Here is a 12,459-nt window from a genome sequence, read left to right as displayed (position 1 = left end):
ATTCCCAAAGTCGTGCTTTGATTCTCTCTTCTTTCTGAAAACATTGCTTATAAAAGCTTTTGCAGGGTGTCAAGCCCCCCCCCCCCTTAACCACCTACACCCACTGCTACCAACTTCAAGAGTGTACTGCAGCTGGGAATGGGCAAAACCATAAAATCAGCTGTAACCTGATCTGGCACAATCACTCACCTGCACAGTTTGATATTTTCAACAGGACCCCATATGTATAAATGTGTGTGTGTGTGTGTGTGTGTGTGTGTGTGTGTGTGTGTGTGTGTGTGTGTGTGTACATATTGTATATGGTAAGCCATGCATACTACCTGTTGCCATGTCACCAGAGATTGTGCACACTGTTTCTTTTCATACTAAAAGATATGGCTGGGGCATTACGTTGAGAAGAATGAAGCATGAAGATTAGTAGTCAAAAGCATTTTTGTGTGGTTTACGTTAATTGCTTAGGTGCCAGTACCCCAAAAATATTGACTCGCACTGGTGATACTGTTTGGCCTGTATTTTACAGCTTGGTTTCTTGCTTCTTGATTTGAGAAGTAGCTTGGCCCCCTGGAGACTCCAGACTGCTTTTTGGAGTTCGCCAAAAGACTAACATCTGACTACAGCCTTATCGCATTTATATTATGAGTGTCCAGTAGCAGTGATGAAGTCACTTACATAAATGTAAGTTAGTAATAAGTGAAGTTAAGTTTGTTTGCAACTGATGATTGCTTTTTTTTTTTTATTTTGCAGCTGAATATTCAGCGGAGTACCAAAAAGGCCTTTGCAGATTTTTTGGAAGGAGAGATCACATTTATTCCAACTTATAAATATGATTCTAAGACCGATCGGTGGGATTCCAGGTAAGATTTGATTGGTTATTAACAGTGCTACAATGCCTTAGGGTTCTCTGTACTGCATCCGGAGTGATTGGCTGTTAACCGTGCTACAGTGCTTCAGGGTGGTCTGTACTGCACCCAGAATGATTAATTATTAACAGTGCTACAGTGCCACATGGTGCTGTGTGCTGCACCCATTATGACTGGTTATTAACATTGCTACAGTGCCACAGGGTGCTCTGTACTGCACCCAGAATATTTGGTTATTAACATTGGTACAACACCACAGCGTGCTGTGTACTTGCATCCAGAATTATTGGTTATTAACAGTGCTGCAGTGCCACAGGGTGCTGTGTACTGCACCCAGCCGCCTCAGGGTGCTCTGTACTGTACCCGAATGATTGGTTATTAACAATGCTACAACGCCTCGGAGTGCTGTGTACTGCACCCAGAATGATTGGTTATTAGCAGTGCTACAGTGCCTCAGGGTGCTGTGTACTGCACCCAGAATGAATGGTCGTTAACATTGCTACGACACCACATGGTGCTGTGTAGTGCACCCAGAATGATTGGTTATTAACAGTGCTACAACATCACAGAGTGCTGTGTACTGCACCCAGAATGATTGGTTATAAACAGTGTTATAGTGTCTCAGGGTGCTGTGTACTGCACCCAGAATGAGTGGTTATTAACAGTGCCACAGCACCACAGGGTGCTGTGTAGTGCACCCAGAATGAATGGTTATTAACAGTGCTACAGCACCACAGGGTGCTGTGTAGTGCACCCAGAATGATTGGTTATTAACAGTGCCTCAGGGTGCTGTGTACTGCACCCAGAATGTTTGGTTAACAGTGCCTCAGGGTGCTGTGTACTGCACTCAGAATGAATGGTTATTAACAGGGCTACAGTGCCTCAGGGTGCTGTGTACTGCACCCAGAATTAATGGTTGTTAACAGTGCTACAACACCACAGCGTGCTGTGTACTGCACCCAGAATGATTGGTTATTAACAGTGCTACAGTGCCTCAAGGTGCTGTGTACTGCACCCAGAATGACTGGTTATTAACATGCTACAGTGCCTTAGAGTGCTGTGTACTGCACCCAGAATGAATGGTTATTAACAGTGCTACAACACCACACAGTGCTGTGTAGTGCACCCAGAATGATTGGTTACTAACAGTGCTACAACACCACAGAGTGCTGTGTACTGCACCCAGAATGGTGCGTATGATAAACTGTGTGGTATCCTTCAATGTTGACATCTCCAGCGTCTGAATTTTTGTTGTTGTCTGTACCTATTAAAATAGAGCAAAATCATTTTTCTTCTTCTTGTCTATTTTGATATTCCAATAGTATTTATTTTTCTTTTGCCGGGTAAGTTGCTGATGCAACAGTTTATTTCTGCTGGTTTTGAATCATTTTTCATATTTGTGTTGGGTCAAACAGTGAAGTCTGGAATTTTAAGTAAGACATGAATTTATGAATTAGATGCTTTAAAGTTCCAGTGTTGTCCATATATAAAATTGAACATACTGAACAAGATTAAATTAATACATATTAGTTAACCAGAGTTAACTTGTGCAGATAAATGTGCTTGTTGAAGCTGTGAAGACTGGAATCAGAAGAAACAGAAAGGTGCTCACTTCTTCACAATCGTCCTTGTTATTTAATGGAGAAAGTGGGCAGAAGGTGGGGGCAGAAGGTGACGCTTTTGCTGACGTTGAAGTCATACAAGGAGAGGATAAACTAGCAGCTCCCAGGCTGCAGTTTGTCAGTTATTTGTATGGCCTGTTATGTTAATTAGTATTCTGTAAAGGTGAACCGTAGCTGCTTCGGCAGATGGTACAAATTCTAAGATTGCATTTCCATATGAGTGGCATTATTTTGGCTGAGCTGTAGTCCTTGAGACGGCAGTAATTTACAGTACCTCTCAGTGAAGCTAAGTTCATCATGCTGTTTAGTTGCAGACTGTTGTCTAAATGGTGCTTGAGCTTGAATTTTTGTTTAAAATCTGAGGAGCACATTTGACATCCTTTAGCAGTGCAGAAGAGATCAGTGTACACCACCTGTGAGCTTGTGGGTATCTCACAGTATTTCCATTACCCTGAAATGCGCTGATCAGTGTACATCACCTGTGAGCTTGTGGGTATCTCACAGTATTTCCATTACCCTGAAATGCGCTGATCAGTGTACACCACCTGTCAGCTTGTGGGTATCTCACAGTATTTCCATTACCCTGAAATGCGCTGATCAGTGTACACCACCTGTGAGCTTGTGGGTATCTCACAGTATTTCCATTACCCTGAAATGCACTATTCAGTTCACACCACCTGTGAGCTTGTGGGTAATCTCACAGTATTTCCATTCGCTTAAATGCAATGATTACTAAGTAGCGCAATATGTGAAGAATGCATCCTGGAGGAAAAAAATCGCAAAACACTGTAATGGCATTACTATAGGTTTTGTGATTCACTGTATTTCTCAGTTGTACTTCATTTTTTTATATTTTCAGGACTCACCGTTATGGGTGTCGCTACTAACAAATTTGAATGAAACATTTACTGTACTTTTGGAGGTATTTACCTCCTCTTGCTTTCCCCTTACTTTATTGCATTACATTTTTCTTTATAGTTTGCTTAATGTTACGAGCTGGTAAGCCTCTTTAGTCATTTACCTGCAGTCATCGTTCTTCTACTGTTTCATCCCTTTCTTCCTTCTCCCCAATTCCATACCCTCTTAAATCCTTCTGCGGATCCCCTGTCCACTACTTATTCTGGTGGTGAATTCCATGAGTCCCCAATTAGGGAATCTTGCAGAAGATTCCTACGCTTCAAAGCAGGCTGCATGCATCATCAGTTCTCTGCACTGCCCTTTAGCTTATCTACTGTGCCCAGGGTCTTCACAAAGTGCCTGGCTCCAGTAATTGCATTTTGCAGGCAAAGAAATATTCAAATATATCCATACCTAGACGATTGTCTAATTCAGGCAGAAAACAGGGACATTCTTCTAAAACATCTGGCATTTGTAAAAAGGGTTCTAACTTGTTTATGGTACATTATAAATGAAAAGAAATCACAACTGGTACCCTCTGAAAAAATTACATTACTGGGTGCAAGCTTGAATACAACTGCCCAGATGGCTTTACTTACGCCAGAAAAGCAAATTCATTTGGTGACTTACTTCAAACAGGTGGCCACAAAAACCCTGTTATCTGCAAGACAAATTCTGCAAGCCTTGGGGTTCATGGCCTCCTGCATTCTTCTAATTCCATATGCAAGACTGCATATGAGGAAACTTCAGTGGTACTTAAAAAGTTTATGGAGTCAGCATTGTCGCAGCCTGGAACAATGAATCCTATCATACCATGCATGCGAACTAGAGTTCCTATGGTGGGCAGAGGCCTGCCACCAAAACAAGGGACCGTCATTCACACCACCCCCTGCCACCCAAACCCTAACTACAGACGCATCAGACTATGCTTGGGGGGGCTCATCTGGCAGGGAAGTGCATTCAGGGCAAATGGAGCCCAAATCAAATGCACCTTCATATCAATCAAAAGTAAATGCTAGCTGTACAGAATGCACTGACAGACTTCAAGGACTACCTTCATCCAGGACAATTACTGATAAAGATGGACAACACCACGGTTATGTGGTACATAAACAAGCAGGGGGGTACACACTCCTACCCCCTTTGCAGACTAGCCATGGCATTGTTGACCTATCGAATTAACTACAAGCTCAATTCCTGCCAGGAAAGCTGAATACTCCGGCAGACGAACTAAGCAGAAATCTCAATGACCTTCACAAATGGAAACTGGAACCATGGATTTTCAACATGTTGACACGCAAATGGGGGAGCCCAGACATAGATCTTTTTGCCTCACCCCAGAACTATCAGTTGGACAAATTTTGCACAAGAACTCATCACAAAAAAGCCCGGAAAGTGGATGCTCTGTCCTTCAGCTGGAAAAACCTATCAGTCTGTGCCTTTCCCCATCTGCTTCTGCTCTCCAAAGTTCTACTAAAAGTCAAACAGGACAAACCAAGAATGATTTTGATTGCTCCAGACTGGCCTCGCTAACACTGGTACCCACTCCTGTGCAGTGTCACACACTCCACCGTGGCACCTGCCTCAGACACCATACTTACTGTCTCAGCAGAACAACCAAACTTTGTACACTCGGCTCCAAACTTTGAATCTTGCAGTGTGGCTAATCAGCTAAATTCACAGTTAGCATCCATCATCTAACCTGTGATGGATGTCATTTTGGAGGCGAGAAGACCTAGTACTAGAAAATGTTATGCTGACAAATGGAAAAGATTCTGTGCCTGGAATCAATCTCAAGGGATAAGCACAGCAGTGCCCAACATTCCTCAGATTTTGCAATATTTAACTGAGATGCTTCACAAGGGCCTGTCCTTTTCTTCCATAAAAATCCATGCCTCAGCCGTTTCAGCTCATTACAACACAGAACCTCCCCTCTTCTCTCATCCTCTGCTAAAGCAGTATCTCAGAGGGGCCAAAAACTTAAGACCACCCAGGAGAGCTTCAACCCCTGCCTGAGACCTCAATTTTGTATTGGAGAAACTCACTCTCCCTCCTTTCGAGCCAGCTGCTACTGCAGACTTAAAAGTTCTCTCCCGGAAAACAGCTTTCCTTTTAGCAGTCACTTCAATTAGAAGGATTTCTGAATTACAGGCTCTTATGGCAGTGGAGCCTTTCATCATTTTTCATGCGGACAGGGTCTCTCTCAGGACCAATCCATCCATCATGCCTAAGGTGGTAACCAGTGTGGCTCTTAATCAGACCATTCATTTGCCAACTTTCTTTCCCAATCCACAGAACAAGGGAGAGAGCGGATTCTGCATTCATTGGATGTACACAGACAACTTAGATTTTACTTAAACAGGACTAAATCTCAAAGAAAATCTGAACAACTGCTGGTGGCATTTGCTGCAGGGGCAGAGGGAAAGGCTATTTCAAAGCAAAGCATTTCCAAATGGATAAGCCATGGTATTTGTTTCTGCTATATGCACCATGGAAAAACTATCCCCCAGGGGATCAGATCCCATTCCACCAGGGCTGCATCTACTTCAACAGCCTTTTTCAGAGGTGTTCCTGCCAGGGACATTCTAGAAGCTGCTACCCTGGAGCTCAGTTCATACTTTCACCAAACATTACCATTTACCACTTTTCTTTAAATCCAGAGCTGGCTTTGCCACTGCTGTCCTGCAGGGCCTTATAGCTGGTCCTAATGCTGTATAATTCCCTCCACCCAACCATAGCTTTGGGAATCTACCCAAATGTAATGACTGCAGCAGTAAAACACAAAGAACATAGTACAGTTGTGTACACTTACCATAAATGTAGATGTTCAAGTGTATTCACTGTTGCAGTCCTAGTTACCCTCCCTCCAGCCCCCTATTTTTCTCTGGCTATACCTCTACTTTCTTTCACTATGCTTAAAAGCCCTTGTGGTGTATTTTATTTTGGTTGGAGGTATATTTTTTCTGTTTTTAATTTTATTTACTTCCCATTTGGGGGGCACCTGACATCTGGGCCAAGAAAAACTAATGTAATTGCGTTGGCTGCATGTTTTATACCCCTGACGACCTGACGTTATGGAAGAAGGGACAGCAACTGACGCAGGACCCAAGACTTTGTTAATCAGGCCGACTGAGGGCAACCTGCCATCAGATGACCCAAATGTAATGATTGCATCAGTAAATACACTCAAACATCTACATTTACAGTAAGTGTACACAACTGTACTTTTCCAATGCTTCTCAGCTGCATCAGTATTATAATGTTTGCACAATCCCCAATGCAACAGTCTTGCCACATTATTATGCCTTTCAGTGTACAGATATTCTTCGTATTTCACTGCTGCCGTCCTAACCATTAGGTTATCCTTGCTGTGGTAGCCCTCAGTCGGCCCAAATACCAGAGTCAAGGTTTTGTGCGTCGGTTGCTGTCACTCACTGGTTGACGTCAGGTCATCCGAGCTATAAAGGAGAGCAGGCGCCGCCATTACCTTAGTTCTTCTTGCAGTGGGGTGTCTGTTGTTTCCAGATTTTGAACTTCAGCTGAAAATGTCTAAAGCTAAGTACCCCTTTGGGGATCCTTCCTTTTTCTTGCACTAACCGATTTCTGAAAAAGTCAATAACTGTCTCGCCTGTGGAAAGGTTTGCTTGCACTAACCGATTTCTGAAAAAGTCAATAGCTGTCTCGCCTGTGGAAAGGAAATACCACACCGAGACTTCCATTCTTGCTGTGTCTCTTGCTTAGGCCCAGATCATGACGTACTCCGCTATCGGTTCTGTGTCCTCTTTAACACTAGAACTATTCATCATAGAGCTCTGTTTGTAGCCACATATTTTCGTCATCCATCTCTGATTACCAATATGGCGTCCATCAGTCAGCAAACCGCAGATGATCTGAAAAAACGTAAAGAATAAGGATAGAGACAGACCGCATAAGACCAAGCCTTCTGACTGCACCACCGCTAAAAGGGTCATCAGTTCTTTGGAATTCAGTGAGGTGCTTTTGCCGTCCCTGATGCCCGACTCTATTACTTCGCAGGCCTCTACCGAGACCCTTTCGGAGTCCTGTGTGCCTCAGAAAACTGCATCGTCTAGCAAGCCTTTGGCTGTCTCTGCCTCAGTTGAGTCCAGAGCCGCTACGCAGGCACTGGCTTCCAAGGATACTGCTCGCACTTCAGAATTCACTTCAAGGCCTTTGCCCTCTCTTCCGGCTAACACACTGACAGCACCAAGGGATACTCTTTAGGCCAGACTTAAACAGCAAAAAGTCTCCATTCCACTACTACTCCCCCTACTCAAACTAGAATGCTTAAAATGGTGGCAGATCTCATCACTTTCATCCAAGGTAATCAGGCCACACCAGCCAAAAGGAGAAGGGAACCTTCTCCAGACATCGATCTGATTTAGACTCAGAGGGATCTAACTCTTCTGTTTGAAGAGGAAAATCCTCTTACTGCCTATGAAGACTCAGATGCAGAAGAATCTATTCTAATGCATCATCGCCTCTGGAAGAACTTTCCTTTGGGGAAACCCTCCACCCCTCAGGGAACACTTCCAATGGGAATCAACAGATTTCCCTCTATCCAAGAAAAGACTGAGTGTTTCTGGACCTACCGCAGCACAGGCCTCTGGCCATCCTACCCATCTTGCAGGTGGTAGATGATGTTTACCAAGAATCCAGCCTTACCTCTGACACCCTTTCACCTGTCCCCAGAAAACCTGACAGGGTACCTGACTCTCATAAATTCCTCTACAGAAATCCTATAGCAGATCCAGAGGTGATTACTCTGGGACCTAAGGGAGTTAAGGCTACTTCTGCAAAGGATCCTACTCCCTCAGACAAAGAATCCAGGGCCCTAGACTGAAGGGGTAAAAAAGTATATACCTCTGCAACTTTAACTATAAAGGCTCTCAACTGTCAGTTCCATATGTTAAACTATCAACAGCACATTCTGGAACTTTTGAAACAGAAAATTTCTGCTTTTCCAGATTTTTCCCAACAATAAAGAGATACCAGAATTACTGCACTCTTCATCTCAGGTGGCAAAGCACTCCTTGCACTGTGGTTTTTATGCCCTAGAAGCTTCTAGCAGGGCAGCAGTGAAATGATCTGTTATCAGAAGACATGCATGGCTGAAGGAGCAACCTCTCCCTGATCATGTCAAAGCTAAAATCATGGATGCACCTCTTGACAAAGATTGCTTGTTCGGACTGAAAACTGAAGAAGTACTTAAAAAGATGGAAGACAAAGCAAAATCGATGCATACTGTTAAAGATTTTCTTCAAGTACAACCTCCTAGATTCAGCAGAAATTTTCCCTGTAAACACTGGTCTTGTTCTGCACCAAACAGGCAGGCACAAGACAATACCCGTAGGGACAGACTCACCAGGACTAAAACTCAGGGCCAGCAAAGAACAAAACAGTGGCCCCCTTCAAACACTAGAGCAGGGAGTTCAAAAGCAACCCTGTATGGAAAAAAACCCTGAATGACTACCTTTCCCATCTCGGCCTTCCTCCACCACACCAAAAGCTAGGAGGAAGGCCATCTCTATGCATAGAAAATTGGAACTCTATAGCAAAAGATCAATGGGTCTTAAAAATCATTGCTCAGGAGTAGAAATTAAATTTCCAAGAACTACCACCTCCAAGAGGGTACCCAGACCTACCTCCAAACCAGTGGGCAGAAGCATTAAAACAAAACCTAATATCCCAAGGGGCAGTAGAACCTGTGCCTCCAGATAAGTTGCAGAAGGATTCTATTCCAGACTGTTCCTTGTTCCCAGTAAAGACGGGACTTGGCATCCCATCCTGGACTTATCCTTTGTCTGTATCTTCCTGGTAATCCCAAAATTCAAAATGCTTACCTTACAACATCTTCTACCAGTGCTGCCAAACAAAGCTTGGATGGTCATCCTTTAGGATGCTTACCTGCACATCCCAGTAAGGGAATCATGCAGAAAGTTCTTGCGCTTCAGAGCAGGATTACTACACTTTCAATTCTCTGCTTTGCCTTTGGCTTATCTACTGCTCCCAGGGTATTCACCAAATGTCTAGCTCCTGCCATTGCCTTTTGCAGGCAAAACAATGTACAGATTTACCCTTACCTGGATGACTGTCTCATCCAGGCAGACTGCAAAGAACTGCTCCTGCAGCACCTCTCATTTGTAAAAACCCTACTCAACTCTCTGGGGTTCACTATCAACGAAAGGAAATCAAAACAGACACCTACCAGGAAAATCATATTTATGGGAGCCTTACTGGGCACAGAACAGCAAATGGCCTGTCTGTCCCAGAAAAACTTATTTTCCTCCCAAAATACTTCACTACTCTGGCCTCCCAAACCCAGCTTTTTCCCAGGAAGGTACATGGCCTCATGCATCCTCCTAGTACCTCTGGCCAGACTACACATGAGGAATATTCAGTGGTACCTAAAGAACCTATGGTGTCAACACTCACAACCTCTGGACACCTCCCTGCCTGTGATCCCTTGCATAAGATCTGAGTTCCTCTGGTGGGCTCAGGTCTGTGCTTAGAACAAGGGACTTCCATTAACCCTTTGTCTATCAGACCAGACCATAAAATACAGATGCTTCGGACATAGCTTGGGGCACCCACCTAGAAGACAGATGCATCCAAGGTCTCTGGGACGCACAGATACTACCCTTGCACATCAACCAAAAGGAAATAATAGCAATACAAAATGCTCTGGCATCCTTCAAACCCTACCTCAAACCAGGGGTTCTTCTCATAAAAACAGATAACACCACAGTCATGTGGTACATCAGCAAACTGGGATGGACTCATTCTTACCTCCTGTGCAGACTAGCCATGAACCTGTGGCTAGCAGCCTCATCCATGGGACTACATCTTATAGCCCAATACCTACCGGGCATCAACAGCAACCTGGCAGACCACCTAAGCATATGTCTGCTGGACCGTCACGAATGGCAAATCCACAGAGACATTTTTCTGCTAATTACCCACACGTGGGGGACCCCACAGGTGGACCTCTTTGCCTCTCATTTAAATCACCAAGTACAGAAATTCTGTACCAGGGAGTACCATCACCTGGCCTGGAAGGTCGATGCCCTGACCTTCCCTTGGAATACCCTCTTTGTGTATTCCAAAAGTACTAATCAAGATAAGGGAGGAAAAAGCAAGAGCAATACACATTGCCTGAGATTGGCCCGGACATAATTGGTACCCACTGCTGTGCAGCTATCTCACCAGCCCGTCTGGCAGCTACCCTCTGATGCCTCACCTGCTACCCCCGGGGGGGGGAGGTCAGTGTTGGCTCTCAGCATGGCTTATTCTACCAAAACTACCAAGGAATCTATGCTAAGCAATCAATTCCTTGACATCCGTCACAGAAGCCAGAAGGCCCAGCACCAGAAAATATTACGTTGGAAAATGGAAAAGATTTTGCTCCTGGAGCCAGTCCAAGGGGGGCTGACGTACATCTGCCCTCCATTCCTCTTATTCTAGATTATCTTGCTGAGCTTCTTAATAAGGGTCTCTCCTTCTCCTCCTCCATAAAGATCCATGCCTCTGCCATCTCGGCACACTTTGATTACAGAACAGCCATTGTTCTCCCACCCACTTATCTAACAATTTCTTAGAGGAACCTCTAATATCAGGCCTCTCAGAAGACAGCCCACCCCAACCTGGGACCTGAACTATGTTTTAGAAAAGCTTTCTCTACCTCCCTTCAAGCCTGCAGCATCCTCAGAACCAAAGTACCTCTCTTGGAAGACTGCCTTTTTCCTGGATATTACTTCAGCCAGGAGAGTGTCAGAGCTTCAAGCCTTAAAGGCCATTGAGCCATTTATCATCTTCCATGCAGACAGAGTCTGGCTGAGTACCAGTCCTTCCTTCATGCCAAAGGTTGTTTTGGATGTTACCCTCAACCAGACCATCCACCTGCCCACCTTCTTCCCTAACCCTCAGAACAAGGGGGAAAGGATACTGCATTCTTTGTATGTGCACTGGCAACTCTGATTTTATGTGGATTGTACAAAGACATTCAGGAAAACTGACCAGCTCTTGGTCAGCTTTAATACAGGGACACAGGGGAAACCAATATCCAAACAGACCATTTCCAAATGGATAGCACACTGCATCCAGTTTTGCTACTCCTTGCATGGAAAACCACTCCCTAGGACCATCAGAACCCATTCCACTAGGGCATCCTCTACTTCCACAGCATTCCTTAGAGGGGTACCCACCAAGGACGTCCTGGAACCTGCCACATGGACTTGTCCACACTTTCACCAAACATTAGCATCTGAACCTATTCTCAAAAGCTAGGGCTAGGTTTGCCTCTGCAATTCTGCAGGACATGCTCACCCAATCTTAAGTTTCTATTAACCTTCCACCCTTCTCCTCAGTTTTTGGAATCCTCCCAATGGTTAGGACTGCAGCAGTGAGACACAAAGAACGTAGTACAGTTGTGTACACTGGCCATACATTTAGATGTTTGAGTATTCTCACTGCTGCAGTCATGCTTTCCCTCCCTCCTTCCTCCTGATATCTGCTTTCCTTAGAGAGAGACACATTTCTATGGGGGTCACTGACCCCAGGACTACTAATAATTATTAAAATTGGCAAGTACAACTGTGAAGAGTATTCTGAAGGGAAAAGTTGGCTATTTTTGTAGTGGACAGTAACCTCCAAGGCAACTGACACTATCTGATGACAAGTAGAAGCTGTCATTCAGACATAGTCCTTTTTGACTGGGTTCTAGGATAATTTGGGAGGGGAGTGTTTGGAAACATGGGTTCACCAAATCTGTTTCCGTAGAAGAGGCTGCTAACTAAACTGTGGGGACTTTATGTAAGACGCAGACTGAATGACCAGTTTACTGCAGTGGTAAGTGGTAAAGAGGGTCAGTGTCTGACGTAGGGCAAATGACTGATGGACTACTGTAGTGGCCGGTCCTGGGTCCAGAACACACACACTGTTGGATGTTCTTCATCTCACATTGCTGCAGTCCTTACTTATGGGTAGTCCGCTGTCCTCGGTCGGCCCGAATACCAAAGTATTAGGCTGACGTCGGTCATGGGCGCTCAGAACTGACATCAGGG

At 44.5% G+C, this 12,459-nt stretch overlaps 1 protein-coding gene across 1 annotated transcript in view; it reads left to right on the top strand.

Moving 5' to 3' along the window:
- OCRL (OCRL inositol polyphosphate-5-phosphatase) overlaps nt 1-12,459 on the top strand; it is a 2,544,778-nt gene that overhangs the window by 1,123,602 nt on the left and 1,408,717 nt on the right. Inside the window, exon 14 of the mRNA XM_044057236.1 lies at nt 745-854. Within this exon, the coding sequence (XP_043913171.1) occupies nt 745-854 (110 nt within the window). The remainder of the gene's footprint in view (nt 1-744; nt 855-12,459) is intronic.

Source organism: Protopterus annectens, chromosome 15.part0, assembly GCF_019279795.1.
Source record: "Protopterus annectens isolate FY-2018-M chromosome 15.part0, PAN1.0, whole genome shotgun sequence".
In the NCBI taxonomy this organism is placed as follows: Eukaryota; Metazoa; Chordata; order Ceratodontiformes; family Protopteridae; genus Protopterus; species Protopterus annectens.
This window is presented reverse-complemented; position numbering and strand designations above follow the sequence as displayed.